Below are 16469 nucleotides of genomic sequence, written 5' to 3'. Positions count from 1 at the left end.
GAATAAAAACATGTAAAATTAACTTTTTACGTGATCACAAAACTAAAGAATGCGAAAAATTTCGAATCTGCAAATTTTAAACGCTGCACTGCTATGATATATATAGATAAAACGACCTTTCTTCGCGTAATTGTCCGTCCCGCTAGCGCAGTGGTAAGGACGTTCGCTTTTTCACCTTTACGACACCGGTTCGATTCCCGCTCCCGGCGCAATGTTATGTTTTGTGGTCACCATTCCTGACAGTTGTTTTTTTCCGCAAAAAATCTCATCCCCCCCCCCCGCAGCATTTGACCATATAAAAAATTAACAAGTATTTCAGTACAAAACAAATAGCTGGAAATTGCAGCTATCATTCAAAATTCGTCCCAGCTGTCGTCAATCTAATCTTATTAGGTAGGAGTGCTGGACACATTCCGGGTCCCAACATTATGCAGCCTCAGCGCGGAGGTAACTCATTACCTTGGAAAAACACAAATGCACACACTAGGTGCAGCCTAGGCGCGTATAGACTCAAACAAGGCAACAAACTCAAGTGCGGGCACAATCATTTAAAATTTACATATTGAATACGATATTCTAACAGAAATTACACAACCACCTAAGTGTACAAACCATGTTTGATATTTCGTTCGATTGTTAGATTTCAGCATATACATGTATAAGGCCATTTCGCTACTAGTTAACTTATCAATATGTTCGTGGGCGAACTCGGATAGTCAAGTGCTCATACGATTGAGCTCACATAGTCCGGCTATGTGCTCATACCTTCTAACGAGAATCATCATGAATGTATTGCCACACTTAATGAACAAGAATGTGACCCGCCTCCCAGTTTCGCTCAATGGGTCAAGTTACCCACGGGTACTACTTCCCCGTACCCCTAAACTTTTTTTCGTACCAAAAATGTTTCGTACGCAAATTTTTTTCGTACCAAACTTTTTTTCTTACCCAAACTTTTCGTACCCAAATTTTTTATCGTACCCAAATGTTCGTATCAACATACACAATTGTGGTGATATAGATAAACTTAAATTGATGTTTTATATCCATCCTCTTCAAAAGCATCGTCACACCAGTACTGCCAGTACTTTGATTTCACAAAGTGAGGGGCCAGGGCCGCTTCACAAAGTCAGGAAAAAAAGCCCTGAGTGTTAAACATTAAGACAAGTTCAGATAAACACATAAGCTGTTTTGCTGCAGGGAATAGCTAGATGAATGATGTATTGCACATAGAATTGTCTCTTGAAGTGTGCAAAATAAGCAATGTTCTGTCATTACAAATATTTGCTAAAGGGCTGCACTTGTTATTTCCTGTGGCTATTAGCAGTAGAACACAGGTGGGCGTGTGACCATTGTTTTCAAGTGTCAAAATACTTGTGTGACTATTTTTGTAAGTTTCAACACAAAGTATATTTGCTTGCAGTTAATCAACACTCGACAATTTAACTTGTGTAATTTAGTGCTATGACGTATCTTTGTTGCTCCGGTATGATTGCATCTTTGCTATGAAAATGTTTATTTATAAATCTAGATGCATGGGTCAAGACTCCACTTTCACATACATGCCTGCCGTTTTCAAACAGTAAGACACGAACAAGACATATTAGAGATGCATTTGGTCATCTTAATAGCACTTGTACAAATGTATACATGTATGTGTTTATTGATACATTAACCCTATACCACATAGATACATAATTTGACATGTTTGTAGTCCATTAAAAAGTAAAATTTGATCAAAAGATTTTTCTTACTAAATTCAAGTTTAAAGGCTTCATTTTCAAACCTTAGATGCTGATGAGCAGCAAACAGCATGAAACCTGAACAGACTGCCAGTTACTCGCAGTCTGTTCTGCTTGCACATAGCCATTTTCACTTTGCTTCTGATTGGGAAAGTGTTAAAATCATTTTATGCGTAAAAAATAATAAGTTTTACATACGATGTTTAAGAGTTGTCTCTCTTGTTGTTTGCCTTAATTATAATTATGAAGTATCCTGTTTTATGAAATGAGGCAGGTTAATGGCATCAGCTCATTATATAATAAACATAATGGAACCATCATATATTGTATTTGATCATATTTCTGTACCAGCATGTGGGTGTATGATAAAAGAGTGCCATGCGGAGCAGTTGTTCTTTGAATTTCTTGTTTTATTGTAGACAGGTGCTTTGTTTTATTGAACCAAGAATCGTAGCAGAGTTTACACCAACCTGTGAATTGAATCCATTACAAGTTCTTCATTGAGACTCCCTGTATAAGCTGTGAGTGGGTATTCCTTAGAAAACTGCCAAATCTTCTGCCAGTCTCTTAACAATACAAAAATACTACATTGAAAATAACATTAACACATCGGCAGCTGAGTAATTTGCATAATTATGTTGCCATCTTGAAGTCAAGATTAACCCTTTACCACTTAGTCATTCGTATTTTTAGGCATTTGTAGGCGCTTAGAAAGTTACATTTAATTAACGACCTTTCTTACTATATCTTTAAAGGCTCCATTTACAACCCTTAGTTACTGTTGAGCAGCAAACAGCATAAAACCTTAACAGACTGCGAGTTACTCGCAGGCTGTTCTGGTTTTATGCTGTTTACACATAGTTATTTCAGTTTGCCTCTGAGTGGAAAAGGGTTAACAATACAAAAAATACTACAAGGAAAATAACATCAACACATTGGCAGCTGAGTAATTTGCATGATTAATTTGCCATCTTGAAGTTAAGATTAAGTGAGCTAATTAAGTAAGATGTACCGGAGTGTTATATTTGGAATTGAAGATTAACATAACTGCTATTTGTAAACTTGGGTACATTGATCATGGCTCGCAGATGACCCCATTGATTATCAGGTCACTAGGTCAAAGGTCAAGGTCACAGTGACAAAAAACATTCACACAATGGCTGTCACTACAACGGAGAGCCCATATGGGGGCATGCATGTTTTACAAACAGCCCTTGTTGTAAACTTGGGTTGATTAAGTGTAGAATGAAGCATTATTGCCTTTTGCTTTTTATGCGTGATGTAAGATAATAATTTACTATTAAACTTTAAGTGCGTTGATCTAAAGAATATAAGTTTAATTATGCATTTCACTTTTTTAATGCCCTGTTTATTAACCTTACTACATTTGAAGACAAATTTGCACATACTTTCATTTTTGTTTAATGGAAAGCAGCTTTATTTTATTTAGATTATGTGTCTCCATAAAACAGACGTTTTTTAAAAAGCATCTTATTTCTAGGTAGAGCCATTGCTTCCTGTGTTTTGCAAAAAAACTTATTTTAAAGTGTACAAGATAGACCGTTGACCGTATCGTTATTCTTTATAATGAGTGATTTTACGTTGTGTCAATGAAGTTTAGTTAATAAACTGTTAATAAATAATCTAGTTTAATTTGGTATGCCCCCCTTCGAAGAAGACGGGTTATATTGTTTTGCACATGTCGGTCGGTCTGTCGGTCGGTCCGTCCACCAGATGGTTTCCGGATGATAACTCAAGAACGCTTGGGCCTAGGATCATGAAACTTCATAGGTACATTGATCATGACTCGCAGATGACCCCTATTGATTATGAGGTCACTGGGGCAAAGGTCAAGGTCACGGTGACCCGAAATAGTAAAATGGTTTCCGGATGATAACTCAAGAACGCTTATGCATATGATCATGAAACTTGATAGGTAGATTGATCATAACTCGCAGATGACCCCTATTGATTTTCAGGTCACAAGGTCAAAGGTCAAGGTCACGGTGACCCGAAATAGTAAAATGGTTTCCGGATGATAACTCAAGAACGCTTATGCCTAGGATCATGAAACTTGATAGGTAGATTGATCATGACTTGCAGATGACCCCTATTGATTTTCAGGTCACAAGGTCAAAGGTCAAGGTAACCCGAAATAGTAAAATGGTTTCCGGATAATAACTCAAGAACGCTTATGCCTAAGATCATGAAACTTCATAGGTACATTGATCATGACTTGCAGATGACCCCTATTGACTTTCAGGTCACTAGGTCAAAGGTCAAGGTCACGGTGACCCGAAATAGAAAAATGGTTTCCGGATGATAACTCAAGAACACTTATGGCTAGGATCATGAAACTTCATAGGTACATTGATCATGACTGGCAGATGACCCCTATTGATTTTCAGGTCACTAGGTCAAAGGTCAAGGTCACGGTGACCCGAAATAGTAAAATGGTTTCCGGATGATAACTGAAGAACGCTTATGCCTATGATCATGAAACTTCAAAGGTAAATTGATCATGACTGGCAGATAACCCCTATTGTTTTTCAGGTCACTAGGTCAAAGGTCAAGGTCATGGTGACCCGAAATAGTAAAATGGTTTTCCGATGATAACTCAAGATCGCTTATGGCTAGGATCATGAAACTTCATAGGTACATTGATCATAACTCGAAGATGACCCCTATTGATTTTCAGGTCACTAGGTCAAAGGCCAAGGTCACTGTGACAAAAACATATTCACACAATGGCTGTCACTACAACTGAGAGCCCGTATGGGGGGCATGCATGTTTAACAAACAGCCCTTGTTACATTTTCTTCAAAAAATGCAAAAAAATGCAAAACAAAAATATATTTATTCATTTTAATGTGTTTTTTTTTTTTTTGGGGGGGGGGAGATTCTTGGGTGGGATGGTTGGACGGTATTTCAAAAATAAAATAATAAAAATAATTATTTGTGTTTTTTAACCATGTTTGAAAAAAAGAAGAGATGTGTTTGTCAGAAACACAATGACACCTATTGCGCCGCTTTGAAAAAAAATTACCATTGACCTTGAAGGATGACCTTGATCTTGAACTTCCAGCACTCAAAATGTGCAGCTTAATGAGAACGCCGCTTTGAAATTATTTTTTTACCTTTGACCTTGAAGGATTACCTTGACCTTGAAGGATGACCTTGACCTTGAACTTCCACCACTCAAAATGTGCAGCTTCATGATAACGCCGCTTTGAAATTATTATTTTTTTGACCTTTGACCTTGAAGGATAACTTTGACGTTGAAGAATGACCTTGACCTTCTACCACTCAAAATGTGCAGCTTCATGAGAACGCCGCTTTGAATTAAAAAAAAAATCCTTTGACATTGAAGGATGACCTTGACCTTGAACTTCCACCACTCAAAATGTGCAGCTTCATGAGAACGCCGCTTTGAAGTTTTTAATTTTTTTTTTGACCTTGAAGGATGACCTTGACCTTGAACTTCCACCACTCAAAATGTGCAGCTTTATGATAACTCCGCTTTGATATTTTTTTATATTTTTTTTACCTTTGACCTTGAAGGATGGCCTTGACCTTGAAGGATGACCTTGAACTTGAACTTCCACCTCTCAAAATGTGCAGCTTCATGATAACGCCGCTTTGATTATTATTTTTTTACCTTTGACCTTGAAGGATGACATTGAAGAATGACCTTGACCTTGAACTTCCACCACTCAAAATGTGCAGCTTCATGATAACGCCGCTTTGATTTTTTTTAAATTTTTTTAACCTTGAATGATGACCTTGACCTTGAACTTCCACCACATTAAATGTGCAGCTTCATGAGATACACATGCATGCCAAATATCAAGTTGCTATCTTCAATATTAAAAAAGTTATACCCAATGTTAAAGTTTTCGGACGGACAGACGCCATATATTTGACATTTGACCTTGAAGGATGACCTTGACCTTCACCTTTCACCACTCAAAATGTTCAGCTCAATGAGATACACATGCATGCCAACTATCAAGATGCTATCTTCAATATTAAAAAAGTTATGTCCAATGTTAAAGTTTTCGGACGGACAGACGCCATATATTTGACATTTGACCTTGAAGGATGACCTTGACCATCACCTTTTACCACTCAAAATGTTCAGCTCGATGAGATACACATGCATGCTAAATATCAAGTTGCTATTTCAATATTGAAAAAGTTATGGCCAATGTTAAAGTTTTCGGACGGACAGACACCATAAATTTGACCTTGAAGGATGACCTTGACCTTTCACCACTCAAAATGTGCAGCTCCATGAGATACACATGCATGCCAAATATCAAGTTGCTATCTTCAAAAGTGAAAAAGTTATGGCCAATGCTAAAGTTTTATTCGGACGGACGGACGGACTGACTGACATACTGACGGACAGTTCAACTGCTATATGCCACCCTACCGGGGGCATAAACATTATTTTTTGGGGGTGGGGGTGGGGGGGGGGTATAGTGTGAGGGTGTGGTGGTCATTTATTAAATGATCTTTAATTAAAAAAATTAATGGGGGGGCGTTGGGGATGGTCTGGGTGGAGTCTATTGTGGTATGTCAGGTAAGAGTTGTTTTGTCAAAGTATCAATCGAATCTAATCATAAATAAAGAAGTTATGGCAATTTTAGCAAAAATTTAATAATTTGACCTTGAGAGTCAAGGTCATTCAAAGGTCAAGGTAAAATTCAACTTGCCAGGTACCCTCGTGATAGCATGAAAGTATTTGGAGTTTAAAAGCAATAGCCTTGATACTTTAGAAGTAAAGTGGATCTAAACACAAAATGTAACCATATATTCAAAGTAACTAAGTCAAAAAAGGGCCATAATTCCGTAAAAATGACAACTTATCCTTTACTGTCCCCTTATGATATTTTGCGAGTGTTCCAAGTATGAAAGCAATATCTATGATACTTTAGGGGTAAAGTGGACCATAACACAAAACTTAACCAAATTTTCAAGTATAAAGGGCCCATAATTCCGTCAAAATGCAAGTCAGAGTTACATAACTTTGCCTGCACAGTCGCCTTACGATAGTTAGTAAGTGTTTCAAGTATGAAAGCAATAGCTTTGATACTTTAGGAAAAAAGTGGACCTAAACACAAAACTTAACCAAATTTTCAATTTTCTAAGTATAAAAAGGGCACATAATTCTGTCAAAATGCCAGTCAGAGTTACATTACTTTGCCTGCACAATCCCCTTATGATAGTTAGTAAGTGTTGAAAGTATGAAAGTAATAGCTTTGATACTTAAGGAATAAAATGGACCTATGCTTTGATCGTTCGATATTTACCGCAATTTTCCGTCGACGCATTGCTTATTACGCACACTTTAATAAATGTTGAATAACATTTAAAACGCACTAAAAACCGGAAAACTCAGTACAACATCCACAATGATTCTGTAATCGCTAGACCTTGAGGTTGTAAATAAGTGTCAGCGAGCTATGTGAATAAATGCCTTTTTTATATTTTCCCAAAGGGGCATTTATATAGCAGCGAAGTTCCAAACCAATATCATTAATTTTCTGTTTCAAATAAATAATCATGCGAGTTGTTATAAAACATCAAATATGGCTTGAGAGAAGGAATTTTAGAATGTGGATGCCTATGTTGTCGAGTGAAAAATCGGTCCTTTAAGTATTTATTTGATAACTACTCTTTATACGTAGAAACGCAAAAACCAAAGGTTAACTGCAAATATCTGTAAGTCATTTTACTAGGTGTATCTTACACCATCAAGCGTTGTTTCTACATAGGTGTATATCGTCTAGGGACGCAGAGTAAAATCTCGTACAAACCGAATGACGTCGTAATATTTTACATGGTGTACGAATTCGAATAATTCATGGACACATAATAGACGGATTGGCGTGTTTAACACCACAATTTTGAAGACGATCCGCGGATATTGATACAAATTGTATTTCAAGTCAGCTCTTAAATGTAACCAATAATTTCGAGCTGGCTGGAGTATCGCAAAATCAAAATACAAACACTAACCGAAAATATCGAGATCGGTTGAATTATGAGCCAGCAATTACAACGAAATTTGAAAGCGAACCGCAAACAAGCAGATGGTACTAATATCGTGCTTGTTTTAAGAAAGGAATATACACACAAACCGCGCATTTCGACCTAGGTCGCATATTGAGCCAACAATGATATCGACATTTAAAGGCGAACCGCAAATAAGGAGATTGTTTTAATATTGTACTAGCTCTGACATTAAAAATTACACAAGAACCGCGAATATCGAGCATATAATTATGTCAAGCCACCCCTAACATTAATGTTCATGGGCGAATAGCGAATATCGAGCTGTTCGAATATCAGGCTAGATCTGAGATCGAAATTCAAACACTATACGCGACTATCGAAATATATATATAGATATATTCACCGCAATTGGAACAAAAATAGCCCCATCATACGGAAACATCTTCATAAGACAATTTGAAGGACGAGTCCTCAAGTCGATATCGACAAAAATAGCCCCATCATACGGAAACATCTTCATAAGACAATTTGAAGGACGAGTCCTCAAGTCGATGTCGACATGCAGTATAGCCCCATCATACGGAAACATCTTCATAAGACAATTTGAAGGACGAGTCCTCAAGTCGATGTCGACATGCATTATAGCCCCATCATACGGAAACATCTTCATAAGACAATTTGAAGGACGAGTCCTCAAGTCGATATCGACATGCAGTATAGCCCCATCATACGCACACATCTTCATAAGACAATTTGAAGGACGAGTCCTCAAGTCGATATCGACATGCAGTATAGCCCCATCATACGCACACATCTTCATAAGACAATTTGAAGGACGAGTCCTCAAGTCGATATCGACATGCAGTATAGCCCCATCATACGCACACATCTTCATAAGACAATTTGAAGGACGAGTCCTCAAGTCGATGTCGACATGCAGTATAGCCCCATCATACGCACACATCTTCATAAGACAATTTGAAGGACGAGTCCTCAAGTCGATGTCGACATGCAGTATAGCCCCATCATACGCACACATCTTCATAAGACAATTTGAAGGACGAGTCCTCAAGTCGATGTCGACATGCAGTATAGCCCCATCATACGGAAACATCTTCATAAGACAATTTGAAGGACGAGTCCTCAAGTCGATGTCGACATGCAGTATAGCCCCATCATACGGAAACATCTTCATAAGACAATTTGAAGGACGAGTCCTCAAGTCGATATCGACATGCAGTATAGCCCCATCATACGGAAACATCTTCATAAGACAATTTGAAGGACGAGTCCTCAAGTCGATGTCGACATGCAGTATAGCCCCATCATACGCACACATCTTCATAAGACAATTTGAAGGACGAGTCCTCAAGTCGATGTCGACATGCAGTATAGCCCCATCATACGGAAACATCTTCATAAGACAATTTGAAGGACAAGTCCTCAAGTCGATATCGACATGCAGTATAGCCCCATCATACGGAAACATCTTCATAAGACAATTTGAAGGACGAGTCCTCAAGTCGATATCGACATGCAGTATAGCCCCATCATACGGAAACATCTTCATAAGACAATTTGAAGGACGAGTCCTCAAGTCGATATCGACATGCAGTATAGCCCCATCATACGGAAACATCGTCATAAGACAATTTGAAGGACAAGTATAGATATATTCACCGAGTCCTCAAGTCGATATCGACATGCAGTATAGCCCCATCATACGCACACATCTTCATAAGACAATTTGAAGGACGAGTCCTCAAGTCGATATCGACATGCAGTATAGCCCCATCATACGCACACATCTTCATAAGACAATTTGAAGGACGAGTCCTCAAGTCGATATCGACATGCAGTATAGCCCCATCATACGCACACATCTTCATAAGACAATTTGAAAGACGAGTCCTCAAGTCGATGTCGACATGCAGTATAGCCCCATCATACGCACACATCTTCATAAGACAATTTGAAGGACGAGTCCTCAAGTCGATGTCGACATGCAGTATAGCCCCATCATACGCAAACATCTTCATAGGACAATTTGAAGGACAAGTATAGATATATTCACCGAGTCCTCAAGTCGATATCGCAAACATCTTCATAGGACAATTTGAAGGACAAGTATAGATATATTCACCGAGTCCTCAAGTCGATATCGCAAACATCTTCATAGGACAATTTGAAGCACAAGTATAGATATATTCACCGAGTCCTCAAGTCGATATCGCAAACATCTTCATAGGACAATTTGAAGGACAAGTATAGATATATACACCGCATTTGGAACAAAAATAGCCCCATCATACGCACACATCTTCATAAGACAATTTGAAGGACGAGTCCTCAAGTCGAGTCCTCAAGTCGAGTCCTCAAGTCGAGTCCTCAAGTCGAGTCATCAAGTCGAGTCCTCAAGTCGAGTCCTCAAGTCGAGTCCTCAAGTCGATGTCGACATGCAGTATAGCCCCATCATACGCACACATCTTCATAGGACAATTTGAAGGACAAGTATAGATATATTCACCGAGTCCTCAAGTCGATGTCGACATGCAGTATAGCCCCATTATACGCAAACATCTTCATAGGACAATTTGAAGGACAAGTATAGATATATTCACCGAGTCCTCAAGTCGATGTCGACATGCAGTATAGCCCCATCATACGCACACATCTTCATAAGACAATTTGAAGGACGAGTCCTCAAGTCGATATCGACATGCAGTATAGCCCCATCATACGCAAACATCTTCATAGGACAATTTGAAGGACAAGTATAGATATATTCACCGAGTCCTCAAGTCGATATCGCAAACATCTTCATAGGACAATTTGAAGCACAAGTATAGATATATTCACCGAGTCCTCAAGTCGATATCGCAAACATCTTCATAGGACAATTTGAAGGACAAGTATAGATATATTCACCGAGTCCTCAAGTCGATATCGCAAACATCTTCATAGGACAATTTGAAGCACAAGTATAGATATATTCACCGAGTCCTCAAGTCGATGTCGACATGCAGTATAGCCCCATCATACGCACACACCTTCATAAGACAATTTGAAGGACGAGTCCTCAAGTCGATATCGACATGCAGTATAGCCCCATCATACGCACACATCTTCATAGGACAATTTGAAGCACAAGTATAGATATATTCACCGAGTCCTCAAGTCGATATCGCAAACATCTTCATAGGACAATTTGAAGGACAAGTATAGATATATTCACCGAGTCCTCAAGTCAAGTCCTTAAGTCCTCAAGTCAAGTCCTCAAGTCAAGTCCTATAGTCCTCAAGTCAAGTCCTCAAGTCCTCAAGTCCTCAAGTCCTCAAGTCAAGTCCTCAAGTCCTCAAGTCGATGTCGACATGCAGTAGTGCCATAGTAAAAAAACTCTCACTGATTTTCTTAAGCATGCTTACAATTTCCACAAAACTATTGCATTTCCCAGTGAAGTATCAAACGAACAACTGGTGTAGTTTGATACTGTATCACATATTGAGGGGGAACCCCTTGTGGTGGCCTTTATTATAATCCAACGTTTAGTAATCAATACATTCTTATGTCCAGCTGCCACATACGATACTACTACATGACTGTTCTTTTCAGTTAAGTAATCCGTACTAGACGAATATGAACCTAGAAAAGTACATTCGACTTTAGATAACACGCATTTACTAAAAACATTATAGGGATATAACGATGATATAGTTTCCCAGGCTAAAGCTAAAGCGAGCGCACAGGAGAGGGATGAACTGATTATTTACAACGCAAAGGTCACTAATTCAAGAATTACATTTGTGGTCACTTACCATCCGGAGTTGTCAAACATTCATGCAGTTATTGACAATCACTGGTATACAAATTATGAAACCGACAAAACTACAAAAAAATATGCCATGAAAAGCCCGTTTTAGTCTTCCAAAGGCCAAAATAACACAGGAACTTACTTGTGCGTGCCAAAATTTGACCCGAACATGTGAGCAATGTCTCAGGTGAGTCAGTCCCATGCATCTCTGCTCGACTGCTCGTTGCCAAACATGCAAAATTGTGTCATCAACGCAGACATCACTACCCGACTGCTCGTTGCCAAACATGAAAGATTGTGTCAACAACTCAGACATTCAAGAGCATTACAGGCGCCATAACGTCCATCAAGGGTACCCATAACTGCAAAACTGCAAATGCAGTGGACATCAAGACGTGTAATGTCTGCAACATACAATATGTTGGAGAGGCGAAAATGGCGTTGAACAAACGCAACACTTGCAAAGGTCTGATTGAAAAACACGTAAAATAATAAAATAAAAAAATATCTTCATTCCATGTTCAATATAATCATAGGCAGTATAAAATAAATGTGATGTCCATTTTAATATAAAAAATACTTCAAACATTTGAAACTAATTCATAGCAAAGTATGAACTCTTAGTACAATCATCTGTTTCGGTGATTGTCCTTGACATTAAAATTATCCATGACATGTGCCAATGTGTATGCCCTACTGTCAGTCATGAAGACAAAAAATAGCAAAACAATTTTAAAACCACTTCTGCCAATTTTCAAATTGTTGTGGCCAAACAAACGACTTTGTTCGAATATTTTTTCTGTGTATTTGTTATAATAATACCACATCACAACGTTTAATAAATCTTATTATGAAATCAATTTCGTTATAGGTAATACAGAAAATATGTCATTGAGAATAAATTAGCAATACAGAGTTACACATGTATCATTTAAGAGATCTACTATGAAGATTACATTTCAGTCTTAAATGTATGCAGTGAAACGTTATAGCTCCAATCTCAATTTTATTTGTAATTTAAAATTTTGGATTGAAAAATGTCAAGTAACTTTAATGGGACATTGAACATCAAAGTGTTATTTATAATCAATTGTCAATGTTTTGAAAGTTGTTGTCACATTTAGCAGAATCCGATGGGTGACCTGTGAATTTGCTTAAATGTAAATTGTTTTATTCATAGAAAAAGCAAAATGTCACTCGTCGTCAACAGTAAACAGGATGCATGAGCACGTGACTTTGTGGGAACCGGTTAGTGGTGCTTTTTTAGAATAACTTTAAAAACAATTTTTCTTAAAGTTTTGGTAAATTGACAAAATAGTAAAAAAGTTGTTTCAGATTCGCAAATTTTCTTTTTAGTTATGATATTTGTGAGGAAACAGTTATACTGAACATTTACCATGCTCTAAAATAGCCATTATATGCATATTGTGACGGTTTAAAAACCTGAAAATTATAAAGCGTTGCAACGCGAAACGATTTAATTATTTGGAGAATTCTGTTGTTGTCGTTATACCCACGCTTTTAAAAGCGTGGGAATATTGTATTGGTCTCCATCTTTCTGTCCCTCCGTTCGGCCACTTTCTCCTCCTACACTATTAGCACTAAAACCTTGAAACTAACACACATGGTAGCTATGAGCATATGTGCGACGGTGACGGCGATGGAATTTTGATCTTACCCCTGGGTCAAAAGTTATGGGTAAATAAATAAATGAAATGGGTAAAAAAACTCATTTTACTAACATGCGACGCACATGATACTAACTTTTGACCCAGGGGTTAGATCAAAATTACAAATAGTGCACCGTCGCACATATGCTCATAGCTACCATTTGTGTAAATTTCAAGGTTCTAGTGCTAATAGTGTAGGAGAAAGTGGCCGACCACGCCCACCCAAAATTTCGTTTTAACATAACATCTTCATTCATTCACACAATACTAAATATCTCTTATGACAACACGGTCTATCTCGACCATCCATGTTCACATTACCCACCCTAGGGCCATTGATAAAGGTAAAGGCAGCTTGGTTCCCGTCCTCTTTCAGTTGGACAGTTGGAGTGATAATTTGGTAGAGGAATACGTAATATTGTTGTATAACATTCTGCAATAAATTAACCTTAACCTTAAAAACTCCAAAACCCAAAATAAATGGCAAGTCCTTTTTGGAGAACATGAACTCAATTGGAAACACATATTTACCATGCCATATAAAGCAACTATTGAAAGCACACTGAGAAATTTTCAATATAAATACATCCATAGAATTATAGCTACAAATAAATATCTCTTCAAATGCAAATTAACTAACTCAAATCTGTGTGACTTCTGCGGTGAAAACATCGAAACAATAGAACATCTTTTTTGGGAGTGCAAACACATCCAGCCTATTTGGAATCAATTAGTATCTTTTCTTGAACAACAGCAACTAAACGTTAAACTATCTTTCTTAAATGTATGTTTCGGAATTTACTCATTGAAATCAATAGACTGTAATAATATTCTGAATTTTATTCTTATATTGATGAAATATTTTATCCTTAACATGAAATACAAAAAACAAGTACCAAATTTTAATTGTTTTGTCCATAGTCTTAAACTAAAAATCCAGATTGAGAAAGAAATAGCCCTCAGTAATGACACATTACAAATCTTTGAACAAAAATGGAATCGGATTAAATTCTCATAATGTTTGTCCACTTATATACATTTCACTCTAATGTTAGTTTATCTTTCTAAAATATTTTTTTTTCAATCTTATAAGATCATTGTGAATATACAACAAAACACACAAGTCCAGTATGCTTTCTTCCGACTTTATACAACTCATCATTTTTCATAACTCTTCTTCTGTTGTTCTTTTTTCTCTTTAAAAAAAAATATATATTATCATATCTTGTATAACATGTCTGAACGTTATTGCTTTGTACAATCACTATGTTGTATGATCATATACATGTATACAGTGTATGTATTATATTGAATAAAAAAAAATAATTAATTAATTAACCTTATTATGTATCATATATTAACGTTTTATGCCCCCGGTAGGTTTGCATATAGCAGTTGAACTGTCCGTCCGTTAGAAAACTTTAACTTTGGCCATAACTTTTGCAATATTGAAGATAGCAACTTGATATTTGGCATGCCTGTGTATCTCATGAAGCTGCACATTTTTCGGAGTGAAATGTCAAGGTCAAGGTCATCCTTCATGGTCAAAATTCAAAAAATTCGATCCAAAGAAAGTAAAAAGCTTTAAGAGGGAGATATTTTCTAAACCTGCCAAATGATTTATTGAAAATTTATTTCAAAGCGGCGTAATAGGGGGCATTGTGTTTCTGACAAATACATCTCTTGTTGTATTGATAGAGTGGAAGATATTAGCAGTGGGCCTGATATTGTGTTTGATATAAACAGATCGATTAAGCATGTAGCACATACCAATAGTTGAAATGACAACAGGCTAGAAATGCTAGCAAATAATGCTAGTACGGGGATTGAACTTAATGCGGTATATATGTAAGTAGACAAATACTGACATTCGAATTGGGCCTGATACTGCAGTAGATCTGAACCGTTTTACTGCTAGTGTGGGAGAGATATGCAATACAGTTTGCGTGTATATTTGGGTTCATAATTATGAGGAAAATGAAGCTTAAAATGGTAGTGTACGTTATCCCTTTAACTTATAATACTATCTAATATCTTCATTTAGCCGATACACATCGACTTACTGATTTTTGTAATGATCCAGCAAAACCATTGTATACTTAATACAATTATTTCTAATTATCCACCCAGTCCTTATGATTGTGCAAATTGCTTTGTTCTTTGTAGCGGAAATCTCCACGACGGGTCGACTCATGCGGCACGTGTGTCTTTACTGCCGGAAAGCGTTTTACGACAAGCAGCGGCTCATGCTCCACATCCGGACGCACACGGGGGAGAAACCGTACCAGTGTAGGACTGTGGCAAGTGTTTCAGCAGGAAGGACAACTTACAGAGGCACCGCCAAACTGTGCATCACGAATTGGCGGTTGTGGCGAGTAGTATCAATGAACAGGTCCAAGCAATCGGTGATGCAAATGAAACAAGAACGCGAGCAGATCACGACGGCCTGCATGGTGCACTTTTCTAATTCCACCAGTGTGGCTACACTTAATATGAGCCGTGTTCTATGAAAAAGGGGTTTAATGCATGTGCGTGAAGTGTCGTCCCAGATTAGCATGTGCAGTCCGCTGAGGCTAATTTGGGACGACGCTTTCCGTTTTTATGGTATTTTTCGTTTACAGAAAATCTCTTCTTTGCAAAAATCCAGTTTAGGCGGAAAGTGTCGTCACTGATAAGCCTGACGACTCTTGACGCGCATGCACACGCTCATACATATTTTGTTAATTGCCAGTTTATGGTGTGAAACGTCCCTTGGTTTGAATCAGTGAAGGTGTAGCAGGGAATGCCTAATAGTATATGTTATCAGATCTCTTGACCCGATAGAACATTTCAGTACATCAGATTTAATCTCAAACTTTTAACAGCCTTTCGTTGTGGCGAATGGTTTTGTATTTACTGTTTATGAACATCGGCATTTATGGTTCCCGTTAACTGTTTGCGAAAATACTCGATTATATAACCGTTATGTTTGCAGATCCAATGTTTAAATTAAACCGTATGGTTTGAATTGTTTTTGTGTTTCAAAATGCATACCAGCGTGTTGTAACTTATCATACGTTTAACATATTCACAAGATGAATTGAAAAAAATTACAAGCTGACTTGGAAGGCACGTTTCATTTACCAAAATCCCGCAATTTTTTTAATGTTATGAGCAGTTTTTGTACTGTTTTTTTTTTGTAATTTGTATGTAACCATTTGGAAAATCCGCAAAGATATCATGAGA

At 37.5% G+C, this 16469-nt stretch overlaps 1 protein-coding gene across 2 annotated transcripts in view; it reads left to right on the top strand.

The window, feature by feature from the left end:
• LOC127864620 (zinc finger and SCAN domain-containing protein 10-like) overlaps positions 1-16183 on the top strand; it is a 154560-nt gene extending 138377 nt beyond the window's left edge. Inside the window, exon 6 of one of the 2 annotated variants that reach the window (XR_008042150.1) lies at positions 16015-16183. Coding sequence is in view for 1 of the 2 variants with exons in the window: in XM_052404443.1 (XP_052260403.1) it covers positions 15637-15711 (75 nt within the window). In the remaining variant the exon portion in view is untranslated. Of the gene's footprint in view, positions 1-15636; positions 15816-16014 lie in introns of those variants that run through there. The other variant, XM_052404443.1, reaches the window with a different exon arrangement.
• Positions 16184-16469: the final 286 nt, after the last annotated feature.

This window comes from Dreissena polymorpha, chromosome 1 (genome assembly GCF_020536995.1).
Source record: "Dreissena polymorpha isolate Duluth1 chromosome 1, UMN_Dpol_1.0, whole genome shotgun sequence".
NCBI lineage: Eukaryota > Metazoa > Mollusca > Bivalvia > Myida > Dreissenidae > Dreissena > Dreissena polymorpha.
The sequence above is the reverse complement of the archived record's forward strand: the minus strand, read 5'-3'. Positions and strand labels throughout refer to the sequence as shown.